Source organism: Narcine bancroftii, chromosome 1 (assembly GCF_036971445.1).
Source record: "Narcine bancroftii isolate sNarBan1 chromosome 1, sNarBan1.hap1, whole genome shotgun sequence".
In the NCBI taxonomy this organism is placed as follows: domain Eukaryota; kingdom Metazoa; phylum Chordata; class Chondrichthyes; order Torpediniformes; family Narcinidae; genus Narcine; species Narcine bancroftii.
In genome coordinates this window covers 130,910,279-130,932,572 of record NC_091469.1, presented here as the reverse complement: position 1 = coordinate 130,932,572, position 22,294 = coordinate 130,910,279, and the positions used below count along the sequence as shown (strand labels likewise).

General features: G+C 41.1%; 1 protein-coding gene and 1 long non-coding RNA gene across 7 annotated transcripts in view; one reads left to right on the top strand and one right to left on the bottom strand.

Annotated features, from left to right (window-relative positions):
• Positions 1 to 7,584, bottom strand: part of LOC138764183 (uncharacterized) — a 56,455-nt gene extending 48,871 nt beyond the window's left edge. Inside the window, exons 1-2 of the long non-coding RNA XR_011358039.1 lie at positions 7,534 to 7,584; positions 5,970 to 6,025 (exon numbers count right to left, since the gene is read on the bottom strand). This is a non-coding gene — a long non-coding RNA (uncharacterized lncRNA). The remainder of the gene's footprint in view (positions 1 to 5,969; positions 6,026 to 7,533) is intronic.
• The window catches only part of snx25 (sorting nexin 25), a 367,103-nt gene that overhangs the window by 201,962 nt on the left and 142,847 nt on the right, over positions 1 to 22,294 (top strand). For all 6 annotated transcript variants that reach the window (XM_069939621.1, XM_069939646.1, XM_069939613.1 and 3 more), the window contains exon 7: positions 14,976 to 15,166. In XM_069939621.1, coding sequence (XP_069795722.1) covers positions 14,976 to 15,166 — 191 coding nt within the window. The remainder of the gene's footprint in view (positions 1 to 14,975; positions 15,167 to 22,294) is intronic.

The window sequence follows — 22,294 nt, the reverse complement described above, 5'->3', positions numbered from 1 at the left end:
CGTACAGAGTGCAGTGGGTGATGAGAGGAAGATGAGCCGTACAGAGTGCAGTGGGTGATGAGAGGAAGATGAGCCATACAGAGTGCAATGGGTGATGAGAGGAAGATGAGCCATACAGAGTGCAGTGGGTGATGAGAGGAAGATGAGCCGTACAGAATGCAGTGGGTGATGAGAGGAAGATGAACCGTACAGAGTGCAGTGGGTGATGAGAGGAAGATGAGCCGTACAGAGTGCAGTGGGTGATGAGAGGAAGATGAGCCATACAGAGTGCAATGGGTGATGAGAGGAAGATGAGCCATACAGAGTGCAGTGGGTGATGAGAGGAAGATGAGCCATACAGAGGGCAGCGGGTGATGAGAGGAAGATGAGTCTTACAGAGTGCAATGGGTGATGAGAGGAAGATGAGCCATACAGAGTGCAATGGGTGATGAGAGGAAGATGAGCCATACAGAGTGCAGTGGGTGATGAGAGGAAGATGAGCCATACAGAGGGCAGCGGGTGATGAGAGGAAGATGAGCCATACAGAGTGCAATGGGTGATGAGAGGAAGATGAGCCATACAGAGTGCAGTGGGCGATGAGAGGAAGATGAGCCATACAGAGGGCAGCGGGTGATGAGAGGAAGATGAGCCATACAGAGGGCAGCGGGTGATGAGAGGAAGATGAGCCGTACAGAGGGCAGCGGGTGATGAGAGGAAGATGAGCCGTACAGAATGCAGTGGGTGATGAGAGGAAGATGAACCGTACAGAGTGCAGTGAGTGATTAGAAGCCAGAGCCAGTGCTGGAATGTGATTACATGTGACTAGTGACATTCACATCCATAGTGATGGTGTTTTGAGAGGCTGGTGTTTTGAGAGGCCGGTGTTGAAACATTTTAGTTCCTGACTGAGCAACAATTTGTCTACCTCAGCAACAGGTCTACAATAGATGTCATCTCACTGGCTCAACACAAAACGCTGGAATTCTGGACTGCAAAGATGCATACATCAGGATGCTCTTTATCGACCACAGTTCAGCATTCAATGCCATCCCCTTAAAGCAGATCAGCAAACTCCAAGACTTGGGATTCAACACCCAACTGTGTAATCAGATCCTGGATTTCCTCGCCCTCAGACCTCAACTATTGGCAAGAACATCACCTCCACAATCTCTATCGGTACTGGAGCACCATAAGGCTGCATACTTGGTTCCCTGTTCTACTTGCTTTACACTAATGTGTGTTACTCAGTGTGACACAGCATCATCTATCAATTTGCTTACAATGGGCTATATAAAAAGAGACAAAAGGAGGGAGATTGAAAACTTGGCTGAATGGTGTACTTACACCCTTGCTCTCTCTATCACCAAAACCAACCAACTTTTCCTCCGGTTTATCAATGACTACATTGTGGCTCCTCATGCACCTGTCATGAGCTTGCCAACTTCATCTACTTTGCGGCCAACTTCTAGGATCTCTCTCTCTCCGTCTCGGGAGACTAGCTTTCCACTGCCTTATACTGCAAACCTTCCAACTCCCACAACTACCTGGATTACACATCCTCACACCTTGTCCCCTGCAAGGATTCAATCTGCTTCTCTCAATTTCTCCATCTCTGATGCATCTGTTCCCAAGATGAGGTCTTCCAATCCAGATCTTCCGAAATGTCTGCCTTCTTTCACAAATGTAGTTTCCCTTCCACCTCCACTACCATTAACTCAGTGCTCACCTGTATCTCTTCCATTTCATGCTCACCTGCCCTGGACCCCTCTGCCCCCAGATACAACAAACATAGAATCCCCCTGATCTTCATCTACCACCCTACTAGCACATTCTGTACCAACACATTTTCTGCCGGAATTTCACCAGGATCCCACCACCAGACACGTTTTTATTTCTCCTCCCCTCTCAGCCTTCCACAGGGGCTGCTCCTTCAATGAATCCCTCGTGCATTCATCCCTCCCCACCTATCTCCCACCCCCCACCTTCCTCTGTGGCCATAGGAGGTGAAATGTGCCCTCACCTCCTCCATCATCACAGTCCGGGGCCCAAATAGGCCTTTCAAGGGATGCAACGCTTCACTTGTATATCACTTGTGCATCTGGTGCTCCCTTTGTGGGCTTCTCTACATCGGAGAGACCGGTCGCAGATTGGGAGATCGCTTTACTGAGCACCTCCTCTCCGTCCGCAACAACAACGACCTCCCAGTAGCCAACCATTTCAATTCCAAGTCACACTCCCAGACTCGCGTGTCTTTCCACGACCTTGTGTACTATCCCAACCTGATCACACGCAGATTTGAGGAATAACAAATTATTTTCTGTCTGGGCATTCTCCAGCCAGATGGCATTAACATTGATTTCTCTGCTTTCTGCTGAACTTGTTCACCTTTTCTTTCCCCTCCCACTTCCTGTCTTTCCAGTTTATCCTCCCTTTCCCCTTACCCACCCAGCCATCCCTCCTCCCCCTCATTAATGTTGTCCCCTCCCTCCTTTCTCCATCTATCATCTCCTGCCTTTGCCACCCTCTCCCCCCATCTTTTTATCTTGTTGAAGGGCTCAAGGATTCAATCTGCTTCTCTCAATTTCTCCATCAAGACACTGTTTGACCTGCTGAGTATTTTGTATTTTTAGTTCAACCGCAATGTCTACAGATTTTTGTGATTTATCAAGGAGCTGATTGTTGAGTTTAGGAAGGGAAAACTAGAGGTGTATGATCTTCTGATCATTGGTTGATCAGAGGTGGAGAGGGTGAGAAAATTTACATTCCTGGGAGTTACTATCTCAGAGGATCTTTCCTGGACTCAGAATACTAATGTCATTGTGAAGAAAGCACATCAGTTCGTCTACTTCTTCAGAGCTCACAGAGGTTTGGTAAAACGTTGAAAACCTTGGCAAACATCCATAGATGTGTAATAGAAAGTGTGTTGACCAGAGCAACATATCCTGGTATGGAGGGCACCAATACTTCTGGGTAGAAAGCCCTGCAAAATGTAGTGGACACACCCCAGTACATTAAAGACAGAAGTATCTCCATCATTGGGATTATCTACCTGGAACAGTGACATTGGAGGGCTGCAGCAATCATCAAGGATCCACACCACTGAGGACATGCTCTGTTCTCTCTTTTGCCATTAGGAAAGAGGTTCAGTGCCATAGGACTCATACCACCAGGTTCAGGAACAGTTCCTTACCCTCCACCATCAGGCTCTTAAACAACAAACTGAATAATTTAAGGACCCTTACTTTGCACATTAATTATTACTGAATATTTTTTCTTCTGCATTGCGTAGTCAGTTTGTTTATGTTTCTTGTGTATACTTATCGTTATCTTGTGTACAGTTTGCATTACTGATGGGTAGAAATTCTGCCTGTCCACAGGGAAATAAAATCTCATGTTTGTATGTACTTTGACAATAAAGCTGAACTTTTAACTATGAAGAGAAGGTGACAATGATGGTTTAAAGAGAGACCAAATGAAACCTAAGGGAGGGAGGGAATGAAGGGGGTGGGTGGGAAAGGGGAGAGGAATGGGAAAAAAGTGGAAGGGGTACAGAAGAAAAGAAAGAGGACTCATTACCTGGAATTAGAAAATTCTTTGTTTATACCATTGGGCGATAGCCTGCCAAGATGGAAACTGAGGTGTCCTCTAATTTACATTAATCCTCGCCACGACAGCGGCAAAAAGTTGCTGTATGAATCGGAAGGGAAGTTGAAATGGTGTACAACTAGGATGGATGGTGGCCACTGTGCCAGAGTGTGGAGCAACATTATATGGCAACATTTTATATGTGGCGCATTGCAATTCTAAGTATGTTAATTTGGTTGAAAATTGAACTCTTGCTTATCTCCAAGAATCAAATTATTCTGGAGTCTAATGCAGCAATTGTCTTTTGAATGTAACCTGGACAGCTGATGCAAGTGAGTTATTAATCAGAGAATTTTCGGTTATTCTGAATAAAACAATTTGAAAAGCTGAGCAGATATTATGAAAGGCGACTAATTATCTTCTCCCCCCCCCCCCCCCCCCCGCCACCCAGGGTAACAGAATATTTAGTTACATGCACTGATGCACTTTTGAATTTTACTGCAGGAAAAAAAAACATTTGGCCCAACAATTGGTCTATTTCAGCATTTATTGTCCCTCCCATTTTAAATTTGAACATTTCAGTGCATCCTTTAAATGTTTTATTTCTCATCCTGTAAACTTTTCAATTCTCTATTATTGCAGAAATTATATTTGTCCCAGCTGTAAGAGTTCCTCCTGATGTTTAACATAAGCTATTCAATCTTAAAATCTTCATGTTTTGAATTTTATGTCAAATGGAAACCTTTCTTTCTACATCTATCTGGTTAAAATTTCAGACTTTTAATATCTCAGTGTAGCCTCTCAATGTCTTTCCTGCAGAAAGAAGCTCCAATTATTCAGTATTTATTGATATAAGTGGCATCTTTTTTCTAGCATCATGCTTGAAATTTTGTTTACCCTTCTTCCAGTCCAATGTTTAAATATAACCCAGCCAAGGCTGCATTTGATTGTTCCAATGAAGGGCATTTTAAATGATATAAGTTGACAAGAAGCTTGCGTAAGATTTAAATCTTGAGGAGATTGTTTAGTTATGTTCCCAGTGAGATCTGTTGCTTCAGAGACAAACTTATTTTCCTGTTTATTTGCACATTTAATGAAGGAAACATCTTTTTGTAAAGGAAAAAAAAACATTGTGGGTCTTGATTACAAATTTTTGTTAAAATTATTTGTAATTATAATTGTTTTACTAATTCATTGCAATGATCATTAGATCTGTTATTGTAATTTAGCTAATTGAGATAGAAACCCAGTAAATAGGATCAGGATTGGGACATTCAATGCTTCAGCCATGTTCCACCATTAGATATGGCCACAGCTTCCACTCTGGAGTTCAGCTCTTTTTCAGATTATAAATTGAATCTTCAACAGAGTGAATATTTAGACCTGCCTTTTCAGTTTAGTCGATCAGGATACAAGTACCTAAATGCAAACATAACACATATATTCTCCTCAAAAAAAAAGAATCAACTTCTCTTATTGATCAGGTGCAATCAGATCTTTAAAGATAGAGCAATTTACCCCCGTCACTAATGGGCAGAATGAATGTAATCAGAATGAATATATTACAAAGATTTCTTCACTTCTTTCAAATTATTCTTTTATTTCCAAAATGTTTTTTTTATCATCTCGCTAGATAAAATAATTTCCTCCTTTATTTGGAACAGGAAATCTCCTAGGATTTGAAAAGCATTATTGAAAAACTGTAGGGTCAGTAGAGAACTCACTCTTTCCAATTTCCAATTTTACTGCTGCGCAGCACATATGCATACGCTAAATAACAGGGTGCATTCCTGGTGTAAACTGGAAGAGTTGTTCTGAAAATCATCATCTTTAGCCACCATGGATATCCCTTCATTGCCCACAAAACCCTCTAATCACACCGACAACCCAGTGGCACTCAATATGGTAAAAATCTGGTTCCAGATTAGATGTCCCTTTAAGTGGGAAGCAGCATCAGTTCAGCGTCCCCTAAATAACAATCACTTATTTTCACTTTCAGTCACTGATTTAAAAAAAAATACATGGTAAATTAAAGGTATCAAATGTCTTCAAGATCTAAATGCGAAGAGAGTGTCTAGCAGCTTCACCCCTCTGTCACACACATGACTTGCTAGCATCACACTTATTTAGCTATTTTCAGATTTGACACTTTACTTTCAAGTCTTTCCCAAACTTCCCTCATTTACCTGCCAATCAACTCTGGGAAGATCAAGCATCAGCTAATTCAGGAGTGAGTATACAATTTTATATTCTTATAGCTCTATTCTGTCAATTAAAAGACATGCACTTTCCAAAATAAATTCAGAATGGGAACAAGAATTGGAATTGGAAGTTGAAGAGAAGCTATATGAAGAGGCTTTTGAGACAGTTTGTTCTACCATATCCTGCACTCAGTTGGGACTTACTCAGGTCCTGCACCGACCGGGTTCATTTTCTAAATCCATACTGTCAGCCATCTATTCTGAAATAGAGGACAAATGCTATGGGTGTTATTGGCTCAAAGAGGTAAAACATGAAAATTTGTAGACTCCCTGGTTGAAGTAAAAACATAAAGCTGGAGAAACTCAGCAGGCCAAACATTGATCTTTATATTAGCAAAGGTAAAAGTACATAACTGACATTTCGGGCTTGAACCCTTCATCAAGACAAGGAAAAATGTCGGCAGGTGTCCAAACAAAAGAGCAGGGAGGAGATGTGGATGCAAAAGAAGGAGGTGATAGGTAGAGAAAAGAGGGAGGAGAAGGGAGCAATCAAGGGGAGGAGGGATAGCTAGGTGAATAGAGAGAGAAGGGGGGGGAGGAGAACTCAAAAGGGGGGAGGGGGAAGAGGAGAGCTGGTTAGCAGAAACCAGAAAAGTAGATGTTAATGCCATCTGGCTGGAGAGTGCCCAGATGGAAAATCAGGTGTCTTTTCTCCAATATACTGGTGGTCTTGGTGGGATAGTACATAAGGCCAGGACCAACATGTAAGTATGGGAGTGTGACACAGAACTGAAATGGTTGGCTACTGGGAGGTCTCTGTCTCTGGTGTGGATGGAGTGAAGGTGCTCAGTGAAATGATCTCCCAATCTGTGCCCAATCTCTCTGATGTAGAGAAGGCTACAAAGGCAGCACCAGATGCAGTAAATCAGTCCTGCAGATACACAAGTGAAGTGTTGTTTCACTTGAACGGCCTGTTTGGGGTCCTGAACTGTGGTGAGGGAGGAGGTGTTGGTGCAAGTGCGGCACGTCCTGCGGCCACAGGGGAAGGTGCCGGGGGGGGGGGGGGGATGGGATTTCGTGGAGAGGGACAAGTACTTGAGGGAGACATGAGGGGTGTGGTCCTTATGAAAAGCAGAGAGGGGAAGATGTGTCTTGTAGTGGGATCTTGTTATAAGTGTCAGAAATTCCAGAGGACAATGTGTTGGATGTGGAGGCTGGTGGGGTGGTAGATGAGGATGAGGGGAATTCTATTTTTGTTGCATCTCTGGGTGGAGGGGATCTGGGCAGATGAGCAGGAAATGGAGGAGATGCGGGTGAGGGCTGAGTTGATGATGGTCGAGGGGAAGCCACATTTGTGGAAGAGGGCAGACATTTTGGAAGATCTGGACTGGAAGACCTCATCTTGGGAACAGATGCGGTTGAGACAGAGAAATTGAGGGAAGGGATGGAATCCTCGCAGGGGACAGGGTATGAGGAAGTGTAGTCAAGGTAGTTGTGGGAGTTAGTGGGTTTGTAATATGTTGCTGGAAAGCTCGTCTCTGAGATGGAGACAGAGAGATTCAAGAAGGGGAGAGTGTTACGGCTCTCCTGGCCTCCTAAGTCACATGTTTTATCAGTGCTGCAAAATACAAGGGTTCTGGAATGAGTCTTTAACACGCTATCTGAAATATTTAAAGTCAATTTGCAACCCTGCCTGTTGATTGCAGTATTTGGATTCTCAGACAACTCCCCAAATTCCCTGCAGTAAGATATGATAGCATTTACATACCCATTAGCCAAGTGTCTAATCTTGTAACGCTGGATGTCTGATAGGGGTCCCTGTATAACAGAATAGATTAGGAATATCAATTTCTTTATTAAACAGGAGAAAATAAAATACACATTAAGAGGGTCCACTGGAAAATTTGTCCATAAATGGCAACCCTTTCTGTTATTTCTCTGGATTATGAGTGGTTTTGTTGTAAACGACTATTGTGAGACGGTTGTACCAATACAAGTTGTAATATACCAATTATACTGTCAACAAAGGTGCCAATGTGGTCAGGGATTGGTGGTGGGGTCCGAGTGTTTATCTGAGGGTGCTTGTAAACATTTGTAAAAAAGAAAATAGGAGCACAATATATTTTTGATGCTCCATTAATATATTAAAAGAAAAATATGGTCATATCTGATCATTGTTACGAGCCCAAAGGACTTCAAAACCTAGCAGCAATAGATATTCACTACGACAAATGGTTACTTAAACAAAAATTGTTTTTAATTATCTTTAAACATGAAAACAGAATCAAACTTTAACTTATCTCTATTAACTTAACTAACCTTAACCCCCTATTAATTCTAAGCGCATGTGTATGTAATCTGTGTAAATTTAAGAAAAGTTATTTGCTTCACAGTTCAATCTCACTTCTCATTCTTCCAAGTTCACTGGTTGTAGGCAATTCTTATACTGTGCACAGAATTTAACACGTATAAAGTTCACCAGGCTTTGGTGCTTGAAAGGTAAATGTTTACCGTTCAGGGAGGTTCTCGTAGGGTTTGCAGAGAGAGATTTGTTGTTCCAGGATTTCCACAACTGAGGTACCACCATGACTTGCTGATGAAACTTGCCCCATCAGGGTTCTCCAGATGATAAACCTCTTTCTTTCAGGCTATCACAAAGTTCCTTTCTGTTCCACTTATTCCAAGAGAAACATCAGACAGATAGCACTTCCAGCTTTTCTTCAGGTCCAACAAGCTTCCTGGCTTGCACTGTTCAGCTGCTTTCAGTGTCACACACACTAGCTGAGAGAGCTTGTTTCACCTCTCTCTCTCTCTCTCTCTCTCCCTCTCTCCCCACTGAGATTGCTAGAAAGCCCATGTGACTCTCCCACTTGCCACAAAACTCCCACCTGCTTCAGCAAACCACAGAATTTATCCTTCTTGGTCAAGATGTTGGTTTTAGGTAAACAAAACCCAGGAGTGACCTTTCTGTGAGCACTAAAGATACTTGCAAACAGCCAGAGTGTCTCCATTCCAAAACAATGGTCTATTCATTTTATGACATCATTTCAATTAGCACCTACATGTGAAATGTGCATAGCATTCTCCATAGTTCCTGTAAAGTTCACTGAATATGAATTCTTCAGTATTTCAAATAAGATCTGTTTTAAAATATGTGTATGTTTGTAACCTACTCTAATTTTACCAATTAATCGTGTCTGCCTGTCCCGCATCGGACTTGTCAGCCACAAACGAGCCTGCAGCTGACGTGGACTTTTTACCCCCTCCATAAATCTTCGTCCGCGAAGCCAAGCCAAATATATATTCCAATACATCATCTATATACTGTTTCTTCTTTTGCCTCATATCCTTTTGCCCCACCAGCTCTTATAACACTGGGCAATGAAGATTTTGCTTCCTGAACACTTTTGGGTGTATTTTAGGGATTTTGATCTGCTGGTCATGTATATTGCCTTAAAATGTTCCTATCACATGTTATTTCATTTAGATATAATCTATTTTTTGTAATTTCCTGTCATATTTTCAGTCTACTAGTAGATTGCTCACAAAGCAAGCTGTTTTAGTCAATCCAAACATGCCTGGGCATGTACTCAGTGTAGGTGCTAGGCAGATGTTGCCATAGGCCTGGGCATGCTTAATCAGAATAGATGTAGGCAGGCTATAAAAGCAGCTCACATTTAAAGATGTTCTGCATTACATTGATATAGATTGAATGCATGTTGATGCACATAGGCAATAGCATAGTGTGTCTACTTAACAATAGCATTTATTGTCTTCAGGAAGATTCAAAACAGCAGAAATGTCTCGTCAATGTCGCAACAGCCGCGACATTTGTGACGAGTATACAGGCAGTCCCCAGGTTATGAACGTGATCCATTCCAAAGTCTCTCTTTAAGTCGGAACAGGTACATATGGTTCTTTTTTAGCATCAATTAGTCAAATGTTTGTCTTGTATATATGGTAGTATATATTTTACATTTCTATGCATATAAAACTACTGGAGTCAATTTCTTAAGGTAGACATCAAGGGAGGTTTGTACAGAGCTCTTTTTCTTGTCATAAATGGCCTAGCAACTGAGGCCCTTGGTAACTGTATGGTAAACTTTAGTATTAGGATCTTACTCCTCTAACTTTGCTATCCCTTCTTCAATGAGACGAAAGGCTTCAGCTAACTATTTTGTCAAAACCTTTTTCAGTTCTGGAGTTTTTAGGTCCCAGTCTTTTTCCTCAAATGCCATAATCTGCTGCTGTACTTCCATATGGTCTTCCTTGGTCAGCTCTTGGCTTGGGAGTCAAGTAACTCCATGACATAATTTTCACTGATGTCTAACTGCTGTTGATTATCAATATCAACCACAGCTTGCCTGACTTCATTGATGTCAGTTTTTCCCATGTCCGATGGTGTTTCACCTCTTTCTGATCACTTTATTATTTCCACTTTATTTACAATCCTGATCATTTTCCTTTTCTTTGATGGATCGCAAGCCCTTGTATTGGATTTGTGCTTTGGAGACATAATTACAAGGGTAAATAAGAGAAAGATTTGAGCCAAATACAAAGTTACATACTCAGCACAGTGTTAATGGCAATATGATCTGACTTAAAATGGTGGACGATGTTTTCCTTCCTCAAGCCGATCAACCGCTGAAGTCGTATGAAGTCCGTTCGTAAGTATGAGTTGTCTGTAAATCGGACGTTCTTAACCCAGCAACTTACTGTATGCTTAAGACTCAAAGACACAGCAGGACTGCACTTATTAAGAAAACCTATGAGTTCTACTTCAATTCTAAAATCAGTGACTCAGGCATCAGATGCTGATTACAAATGAAAATCATTTTAGGCCACTTGAACTAGCATAATGTGTTAGCATCATCATGTGATTAAATATGCTAAATTCAATTAAAGTTAATTTAATGTTTCTTAAACTTCCTACATGATAGAACAAATCTGAAATTATGTTCAGTTTGAAGTCGCCTATCATAATCCTCATTTTTTTTAAAGAAGCAAATCTTTTGGGGAAAAAAGTTGTGGTCCAGTGTAATTAATCTTGCACATGTATGATTTTACTCAAATTGCTTTTTAGTGACTGCAAATTCAAAGAGAATTCTTCCAATCTCTGGGAGAATTTTCCAATGTCACTTTAAATGAAAAATAGCAATGAGGAAGTGTACAAGAGATAGATCAGCTCATTGAATGGTGTAATGACAACAACCTTACACTCAGCATCAGCAAAACCAAGGAGATGATTGTGGACTTCAGGAGGAAGTTAGGGCAATATGTCCCAGTCCTGATTGAGGCCTCCAACATGTAGAGAAGGTCAAGAACATCAAATTCCTGGGTGTCAGCATCCTCGAGGATCTGTCATGGACCCTCTACATTCATGCAATCACAAAGAAGGCTCACCAGCAGCTATACTTTGTGAGGTGTCTGAGGAGAGTCGTTATGTTACCAAAGGCTCTCATAAACTTCTACAGGTGTATAGTGGAGAGCATTCTGGCTGACTGCATCACTGCCTGGTATGGAAGCACCAACTCTCAGGAGAAGAATAAACTCCAGAGGGATGTCAACTCGACCTGCAACATCACAGGCACCAGACTTCACTCCATCGAGGGCACCTACATGAGGCAATGTCTTAAAAAAGCAAGCTCTATCCTCTAAGACCCCCACCACCCAGGCCATGCCCTCTTCACTCTGCTACCATTAGGAAAAAGGTACAGGAGCCTAAAGACGAGCACTCAACAGCACAAGGACAGCTTCTTCCCCGCTGTCATCAGGTTCATGAATAATCAATGAACCATAGACACTGCCTTACCTTTCGTGCACCACTATTTTTACTTATAGAAATGTTGTAAGATGGTTATAATATGAATGTTTGTGCTATGATGGTGCCACCAAACACTGAATTCCATGACTTGATCATGAGAATAAATTCCTATTCTGAAATTTTAAATGCCTTCTTAGGTGCTGAGGGCAGTCTTTCCTACATCTGATCTTATAAGTGTGGTTTCCCTTGAGATCCTGTCTCATTCTGAATTCGAATGAATACAAGTCTGATGGTGGAATCTTCCTTCATACTTTCATCTTCTGTTCCAGGAATCATTCTTCATCAGTGCTCACCCTCCATGACAAGAACATCCTTCCTCAGACAAGGGTGCAAAGCTGCACACAATACCAACGATGTGGTCTTACTAAGCCCCTATATAATTTCAATAAGGCACTCTGTTCCTTCCCCTAAATTACAAGGAGCACATCATATGCTGCCTTAGTTGTCTATTTCACCTGTGTGCTGACTTTCATGGAGAGGTACACAAACCAAGGTCTCATTGCATCTCTCCATTTTCTTATCTGTCATCACCCTACCTACTTATGATGCTGGTCTTACGGGAGTTCCGCCCGCAGAGCATAGGTTCTGCAAGAATGAAGTTCCAGATTGAAATGGATGCAGACTCCTGTCTGATCAATTAGAAGACCCCAATATTTTCTCCAATTGTCAATGTTTTGTTTAAGTTGCTGCATTAATCTGGAAAGGCAGAATATTTAAGAAGTAAGTTTTATTTTAGTTGGTGCCATAAATATATAATTCAGTTAAAGAAAGTGAACCAATATTTCGGAGTATTACATTTGTTTGCTTCTCACATTTTCTATGAATTCTATAGTATGGCTCGAGCTGGTGGAAGTAACCGGCATTTGTTGATCCAGAGAGAGGAAGTGTGAATAGCAGGTGTAATGCACTAATCATGGGAGTCTTTGAATTTTGGGTTATCGTGCAGTTACTGGAGTACATTCAGTTGTTTCTTTGTTTCTTTTAGATTAGTATTGAGAAACCAATATCAGAAGGAATTATTTTAGATCAAACATTAAAGCACAATGCATTAAGATTAGATTCATTGATACCCTTTCGACAGAGGTGGAATTATCATTCTACTCAGTTTGATAATGACTTAGTTTCCAAAACTAATGTTTTGATTTAAGACAAAATAAAATGGAAACAAGGTATGGGGAAGGATTAATTTGGCAAAGGTAGCTATCTATAGCAAAGAATCAAATCTATAATTTCCCAAGGTTTTCGCGTTTAATGAAGGAACATGAACAATGCAGGGGAAGTTCACCTCTGACCTTAATTAATCTGCGGTGACAGTCATGCTGTTAGGTTGTTGTGTGTGAGCTTGCTGCTGCCACATTGACAGCCTCGTGTTCAACAGGCAGCCTTGTCCATTGCACCTGTTACTTTGGCGTTTGTTCAGGAAAATGCTGCCTTGGATTTGGGGCTGGGGTACTGAGGCTCTGTTCAACCTGTGTGGGAGAGGCCAAAAGTACAGCACAGGAGCAGGCCCTTCAACTCACTGTCCACTCAGCATCCATTTACACCTCTAATCACATTCATGGGATCTTGGATGAAGATACTGGAGTCAGGGAAGGTTTAAGTGATGATGGTGAGATGAGGTGTCATATTATGGCATGAGGGCCTGAAGGTATTATGGAAATCAAAGTGGGCATGGCATGAGGGCCTGAAGGTATTATGGAAATCAAAGTGGGCATGGCATGAGGGCCTGAAGGTATTATGGAAATCAAAGTGGGCATGGCATGAGGGCCTGAAGGTATTATGGAAATCAAAGTGGGCATGGCATGAGGGCCTGAAGGTATTATGGAAATCAAAGTGGGCATGGCATGAGGGCCTGAAGGTATTATGGAAATCAAAGTGGGCATGGCATGAGGGCCTGAAGGTATTATGGAAATCAAAGTGGGCATGGCATGAGGGCCTGAAGGTATTATGGAAATCAAAGGGTGTCGATCTGGGTCAGGTTACGAACGCTGGCTTATGAATTGCTCCAGACTACTCTTCTGAGGAAGCCCAATGTCTAATGTAACTCAGGGCATGGTAATCTAATTAATTGCTGGAGACCATCAATATGTCGCGGATCCTAAAAAAGGAAGAAAGGCTTAATTATGATTTTATTTATCTTTATGGTATTACTGACTCTTACCATTCAATCATTTAACCTTTGGGTTTATAAGAGCACTTTGCAAATCATAATGGTGCTTTTAAACAAAAGACACAATGCACGTTTATAAAATGGGTATTTATATAAAAATTAGGAGTGGTTAGTGAAAAGCTATTATAGCGCCAGTGGCCCAGGTTCAAATCTAGCGCTGTCTTTATGGAGCTTGAGCATTCTCCCTGTGACCTGTGTGGGTTTTTCCTGAGTTCTCCAGTTTCCTCCCACCCTCCCTGGTAATTTAATTGGGTGTAATTGGGCAGCGTGGGTTTCAATGGCCAGGATACATTTCTACCGTGTTGTAAATAAGTCTTTTACAGCTTATGGTCATCTTGATGCACAAGAATCAGTGATGTCCTTTTGAAGTATAGTTATTTTATACAACAAATGATGAGATGAAAAGATAATCTATTTTTGTAATGTTAATTTAAAATTTAGGTTTTGTTAATAAAATGTTAAGCAACTAAAACTTTAACTAGTGTTTTCCATTACATTCCTATCATAACAAAAGGCGTAAGAGGGTTGTGTGGTGTGATTGGCACCCATAATCTTGCAAACCTGGCATTAGTATGAGAATACGACTGCATTATTGCTATGGTAACTTGCAGATGTAAAAGAAAAGCTGTGTTCTATCATACTTTTGTTCAAAGTATATTTGGAAGTGCTGGAGAGGCTTGAATGTTCTTCGTTGTTTAGTAATATTCCATGTGTCAAAAATTCATAAGGCTGCGTCTGGCCTTGAAGGAAGATGAATAAAGAAACATTTTCATCTTCTGTCATTCTGAAATAGACCAGCACCAAACTGTAGGGTTAGCGAGTTGACTGGCAATTGTAAATTGCACCTCATGTATAGGTGAGTTGGAGAATCTGAGAGTTAATGAGAATGTGGGGAGAAAAAAATAGGGTTGTTGCAGGATTAGGGAATATGGGTGGTTGGGATCATAGAGTTTTACACCACACAAACCGACCCTTCATCTCAACAGGCAATCAAGTTGTCTCTCCTAGCTTGCCCCAGTTGCCTGTATTTAGCCCATCTAGTCTATGATCAGGATGGGCTTGATAGCCTGAATTTCTCTAGGCTGTGTGATTTGCTCTTTGATTTGGAAGCTTTTGAAGTTGTTTTGTAAAGTCTTGTTTGAACTGATTTTGGTGAATAATATTTTTTATGGATCATCCCAGTCACCACATTTCTCCTTTCCCATATCCAATGCAGATAGCAAAGGGAAAGAATCTGCTGCCATGAAGGCAGACTTGCTTCGAACTCGCAACATGAAGAGATACATCAACCAGCTCACTGTTGCCAAGAAGCAGTGCGAGAAACGGTTAAAGCTCCTTGGGGGTCCAGTGTATGGACAGCAGGAGGACGGTGCCTGTGATGAGACTGATGCACCTCCATATCAAAAGGTAAAAAAAAACCCAAGGAGCCACCAGTGCCATTTTTAATTAAAATTTTTTATATATATGTACTGCACGGTAATAGGCCCTTCCAGCCAGAGCAGCTGGAGGAAACCCATGCAGATGCAAGGAGAACATCACTGGATTCAAACCCAGGTTGTTGGTGCTATAACAGTCTGTAGCAGCATTGCGCTAACTGCACTGGGCATGATGCAGGATGGAAGCAGAAACAATTTGAGCAAACTCAGCCATGTTGGATCATGTTCGAGTGGTTCAAGCTGTTGAGCCTTAGAATTACAGACAGTGAAATGTGAAGGACTGGGCTTAACTGATTTGAAAGGGTGGTTTGGTTACTTTACCCTGCTGCTGGGTTCCTTGAAGAGATCAAGGGCGGCACGGTTAGCGCAATGCTGTTACAGTGCCAGTGACCCGGGTTCAAATCTGGCACTGTAAAAAGGTTGTGCATTCTCCCCGTGTCGGCATAGGTTTCCTCCCACCCTTCAAAATGCATGGGGGTTGTAGTCAATTGGGTGGCACAGATTCATGGGGTGGAAGGGCCTGTTACCATGCTGCATATCTAAATTTTTAAAAATGATCGATAGTAAGATCTCGTCTTGCTGGTATTCCTCCAACCTGCTGTGGAACTTCCATTCTGCTCATATGTACGATCAAACCTGGCACAGCGATCTGGACCCCACTGATTTCATTTTGGATTGTACACAGAGATTCAGCAAGCACATTGATTCTGCATTAGTTTAATGTTTTGAATTATTGGTGTGTTTTTAGTAACAAGTGTTACTTACATTTTGTGATAAAAGGAAGATGTTAAATTTGCTGTTAACTTTCCCAGCTGGGAAAAACTTATCCTCAGCATTAACTACTGGCAACGTCCATTGGGGTCTTTCAGCCCTCTCTAAAGCATAACCAGTGACTGATCCCTTAAAGATCTGTGTGGTTATCTTCATATGGAACCACAAGAGATGGACAAGGTCTTCAATTAATACTCATTTGTAAATTATCAAGGAGATGGTCATGGAAATGAGGGTATTTTGGGAAGTCTTTAGACAAATCAGCATTCTAAAGGAGAAAGCATTGGCCATCTTCAGGCCCCAGGGCCTCATCAAGTACATCCCAGGATATTGTGGGGAACCAAGGAAAGAAATTACAGTGATAGAGAAATTTGTATTTTTTTTCCCCACCAGTGTGATGTTGGAAGACAGGAAAGTAGCTAATATTGTGTCTTTATTTAAGATCTGCAAGGCCAAGCCGTGGAAGTACAGGCCAGTGAGCCTAACATCAATGTGGAGGTTTCTGGAAGAGACTTTTGAGAGACAGAATCTATCTACTTTTGGAAGGCAAAGACTGATTAGGAATGGTCAGCATTGCTTTGTGTGCGAGAATTGGGACATAAATTTGATTGAGTTTTTTGAAAAGGTGACTAAAGGTTTTAATGAAGGTAGAGCTATCAACATTGTCTACGTGGGCTTCTGCAAGGCTTTTGATAAGGTCGTGTATAGTGGTCTGATCTGAAAGGTTAGATCACATGGGATCCAGGCTGAGCTAGCCAATTGGATACAAAACTGACTTGATGATAGAAAACAGAGGTTAGTGGAGGAGGATTGTTTTTCACATTGGAATGATCAGTGATTTTTTTCCAAAAATAAACTTTATTCGTAATAAATCATATACAATACAAGAGAAAAAAAATGGTTCAAGACTAAATTCGTGGATTCAATCCTATTGCCTGTGATCAGTGTTGTGTCGCAGGGATCAATGCTGGGTTCACTGTTGTTTGTCATCTATATTAATGATTTACTTGAAAATATAGATGACATGATTAGTAAGTTTGTGGATGACACCAAATTTGATGTTATAGTCCACAATGAAGGTTGTCTAACTTTACAGCAGGATGCCAATCAACTAGGAAATGGGCAAAGGAATGGTCGGTAGAACTTAACTTGGACAAATGCTAAGCTATTCATTTTGGGAAATTAAACCAAGGCAGGACATACGAGTAAATGACGACAGCTGCACAAATCTTTGAAGAGAGTGCACCAGGAATGTTGAGTACAATTCTGGTCACATACCATTGGAAAATTAAGCTAAAGGTGGTGCAGAAATATTCACAAGGATAAGGCCAGGACTTGGAGGGCATGTGTTATAAGGAAAGACTGGACAGGCTCGGTCTGTTTTCCCTCAAGTGGAAGAGGTAAGCGGTGATCATGTATAAGTTTATAAACTCATGAGTGGCCTGTACGTAAGATGAAAGGTCACATTCTTTTTCCACACGGTAGGAAAGCCTAAAGGAATATGTTTAAAGTGAAAGGGTAATAATTAGAGCATTTAAGACCTTTGGACAGATACTTGGAAAGGTATAGAGGCATATGGAACAAAGAGAGGCAAATGAGACTGGGTCAGATTGGATAAGTGTGGTCGAAGGGCCTGGTTCTGTGCTGTGTAACTCAAGATGATGGCTGATGTTCTACATCAACATAATTTTCCTGTTGCTTCCACAATCCACGGATTCTTCCAATATCTAGATATTTATTTTGAATCAAATCTGTAGGAGCCTCAGCAGGCCATCCATCGTCAAAAATTCCAAAGAGTCTCCTTGATTTGTGTGAAAGAATTTCTGACCCCACCTCCACCTCTATTCTAGACTCTCCAATCCTCTGCACCACGTCTACTCTGTCAAGCCCTCTAAGAATTTTGTAAGCTTCATTGAGGTTGTCTCTGATTCTTCTAAACTCTGAATAGGCTGGGCCTTTATTTCCAATCTTTGATCCTGTGGCAGACTTGCCATTCAGCAAGGTAGGCCCAATAAGTGTAGGACTGGGGAGTGGACAAAGCCAGCACAATGCAACCCACGTGTTGGCCCCCAACATGTATATAAAATTCTGACTTAATCATTACTCAGATAAGGTTCTTACAAATTCTACTTCAAATTGTAAGAAAGCTTCTTTGCAATCAATGCACTCATTTAATTATGACTGTAATTATTCTATTTTAAGAGCTTGAAAAATAGGAGCAGGAATACACTATGTGCTCCCTCCACCCCAGAAAAACTCTGAACCTGCTCCAATATTCAATAAGATGGCGATTGTTTTGGTGCGACCTCTGTTTGCCTAGCTGACTCCTGTATCCCATAAATCCCCTGAAGACTTTGGCATTGAATGCTTTCTCTTTTGTTCAATCTCTGAAAATGTTATTGTTAATTGACATTCATTTCACGAACTCCGGAAAAGCTCAACCATCCCTGGGATGTGTAATTCAAGCAACTGGTAGCCTAGAGCAAACAGCAAAAAATGCAAAGAAAATAAATAAATTAAATAAAATAACTAAGAATAAAATAATAGATGAAAAATACGTTTAAAATTGTAAAAGTAAAGTTATCTGAAGTTACACATAAATCTTTGGTGAAGATAGGAGCAAATATTCAGGTAGCCTTGGTCATGTTTTAGTCATAGCTGCAGTTTGGATAAAGTTGTGTAAAACTGCAATGGTGTTGCCCATATTGAAGAGCTGGTTGATGCTGCACACCATTGTGGTGACTCTCTTAGAATGTCTGTCTCATCTTGTATTCGTCTGTGTGAGTTCTTAGATAACACATGGATGAAGGAAAAGGCTCTTTACTTTAAAGTTGATGTAAACAGCACATGAGGCATGCCATTGAGGCTGCAAGCCTCCATTACATATCTTGTATACTGCCTCTTGCTCTGTGTCAGCCCCCTGCTGGCAGCCAAGTATAATCAAATGGGAGCTATAATCCTTAAGGCATTGCTAGTTGCATTGCAACCATGATCACTATCATTACATCTCTCTTTCTTAAAACAAAAGTAACTTAGTTTTAACTAAGGTGTTTTCTTTGTATAAATCTGCAATTTTAACTTGAACACCAAGAACTTACATTTTCATTATTATCAACATGGTTAACATTTTTAAACTTGTTTTGTGTTCACATTTACATAAACTAAAACTTGAAGAGCAAATAAGATAGCACTACTTCATTCTATAACAGGAGTCTTTAAATTTGCTCAAGGAGTCTCTTAGGAGGATTCACGTGTCTTGACGATCTCCTGATTGATTGTCCTTGAATCTGAGTTGTTGCCTCAGATGATGTCTTTTCAAATGCGCATTCAGTTTGTTCAACAGTATCCGTCTTTCCATGTACTGTGGCTGGTCCCATTTGAAGATCTCAACAATTTCTTCGCAGAACAGCACCTTCATCTGTCTGAATGGTGTATGACCTTAGTTGGACTTCACTAAGGACAGTTCCCTTCTGAGTCTATAAGTTTGTTTTATCTTTTAGCCTTACTTGGTCACCAGTGTAGAGTTCCGGTAAGTTTATTGGTCATCTGTCAAAATAATAGTTTTGCTTTTCTTTCTGTTGTTCTTTGAACTTTCTCACTTTTTCCCCCTCTTTTGTTTTTAGGAGATTCTCTTGAATGGGTAGGTTTGATCTTCACCTACGTCCTATAAGGAGTTGTGCTGGTGACATACCACACTCGAGGGGCATTGTGCGGTACACTAGCATGCTCTGGTAGAAGTCTGTTCCTCTGTCTTTTGCCTTGTTCATTAGTCTTTTCACTGTCTGAACCAATTTTTCCACTAGACCACTGGACTGTGGAAAATGAGGATTTGACATGGTGTGTCAAAGTCCCAATCTTTGGCAAACTGTCGGAACTTTAAATTGCAAACTGTCTGTGAAGACCTCGCTTGCCACGCCATGTCTGGAGAATATGGCTTTCATGCCTGTTATTACAGCATCTGCAGTGGTGATGTTCAGTTTACTCCTCTGGGTACAAGTTAGTCCTTCCCTTGACATTTAAATAAGGTCTGTATGGTGCTGCGTGTGGCTTTAGTGGTTCTGCAGGATTGCTTGCTTGATATTTCTGGTATATTGTACAGTTTGACACTTCATTTGTTATATCATTGTTGATTCTTGGCCAGTACATCACCTCTCATGCTCTTTTCTTACTCTTTTCAATTCCGAGATGTCCTCCATGGATCCTTTTTAGCATCTCTTTTCTCAGACTCTTTGGGAATAGGATTTTGCTTCCTTTTTAGATGATGTCTTCAACCATTGATAGTTCCACCCTGCAGTTCCAGTACTCTGAAACAGTCCTACTTCATGTTGGGCTATTCATCCAAGATATTTTTATCTCAGTTGTCTCAGTGTTTCATCTTTGTTTGTCTCTGACTATGAGTTCCATTTTTGCATCTGATATGGGCAGTACACTTGTGATCATGTCCACAAAGGCATTCACGTCTTCATCCATTTTGGTGTTTGCGGGCTCTCTCATGACAACAGCTCTAGACTACGTGTCTCCTGTGAACATTAGTTTACCCAGAGTGTATGCTACATTCAATGTATAGTGTGGCAGCCTAATCATCATTCTTTGTATTCTAAGTGGACATACATTTAATGGCTTTTGAAACAATGCAATCAAGGGCTTATGGTCAGTCTCTATGCTGATTGATTGTCCTGACACAAAATGATGAAATCTTTCACAGGCGTATGTGATGCTGAACAGGTCTTTTTCGATTTGAGCGTCTGTCATTGAGTGTGATGCATATGCAATGGGTTGCCAGTCATCATAATTTTCCAGAAGAACTGCACCGAGCCCACTATGTGATGCGTCTGATGATATGTTGATGGGTCTCACTGAGTCGTAAAACCGCAGAACTTGTTCCTCTGTGAGCAGTTTCTTCAGTTCCCTCCATGACTTTTCATGGTCATGATCCCACTCCCATTCATTGTTCTTTTCTGTTTATCTTCTCAATGGAGCCATCTTTTCTGAGAGGTTGGATATGAATTTACCCCTATAGTTGACCATTCCATTAAACCTCTGTACGTTTTTTTTGCATTGTGGCCTTGGCATGTTCCCAATAGCGAACACCTTTCTGCGATCTGGTCTGATTCCCTCACTGCCAATAATATCGCCTCTTAATGTTAGTTCTGTCACCCCAAGCTGGCATTTCTCTGTATTCAGCTTCAGGTTTGCTTCCAGCACTTTCCTTAGTCTCTCATCATGCTCCATTCTCATAGTTCCCCATACTGTGATGTCATCCATTGAGGTATCAACTCCATCCAGGTGCTGATAGACCATATGGATATTTTTGTGATACACTTCAGGAGCTGAGGCAATTCCGAAGGGTCACCTTAAGAATCTGCCAAATGGACTATTGAACGTGCATAGACTTGAACTTGCTTCATCCAATTTTAACTGCCAAAATCCTGAGGATGCATCTAACTTGCTGAAAAACTTTGCACTTGCAAACTGTGACAGGATTTCTTCACGCATCAGAAGCTTAAAGTGTTTTCTCTTTATTGCTCTGTTTAGATCTCTTGGATCCAGGGAAATTCTAAGGTTTCCATTCTTTTTGTCCACACCGACGAGTGAACTCACCCACTTCTTTGGCTTATCTATCTTCTGAATCATGTTCAGGCTTTTCATCCTGTACAACTCTGCTTTTAGTTACTTTTGAAGCGCAAATGGAACTTTTCTGCATGGATGCATTATCGGGGGCACACATTTATCCATTTTGATCATGGGTTCATCGTAGACTGTCTCTCCTTCGCTTTCCGCAATGAGGACTCTTTTTATCAGGTTCAGTTTCTCATAGGCTATTAAACTTAGTATGGCCTGTACATCCTTTGAATGTACGATGAATGTTAGCATGTGCTCTTTGTCCTTGTGTTTCATTTTGACCATGCATCCTCCTTGCACTAGTATATCGGTACCTGAATATCCTGTCACCTTCACTTTTTCCATACATCTTTGATCTGTGTCTAATCTTCTTAAATTCAGTCTCTGATATTACATTAATTTGTGCTCCAGTATCCTATTTAACTGAAATGTATATGTCATTCACGTTTAATCTCAACATCACGTCACTGTTTTCTTTCTTGTTTTCAGCCACAACATCTATGTAGAATTCCTCTATCTCCCTTTCACTTACTGCATGAACCTTGCTTTGTTGCACTTGTCTCCTACAGCAACGGGCATAATGGTTACTTTTGTTGCACATATAGCATGTTTTACCATATGCTGGACACTTTTTTGGTAGATGTTGTGTACCGCATCGACAACATGGCTTTATATTGTCCCTTTCATTTTTGTTCGCTGCCACGTC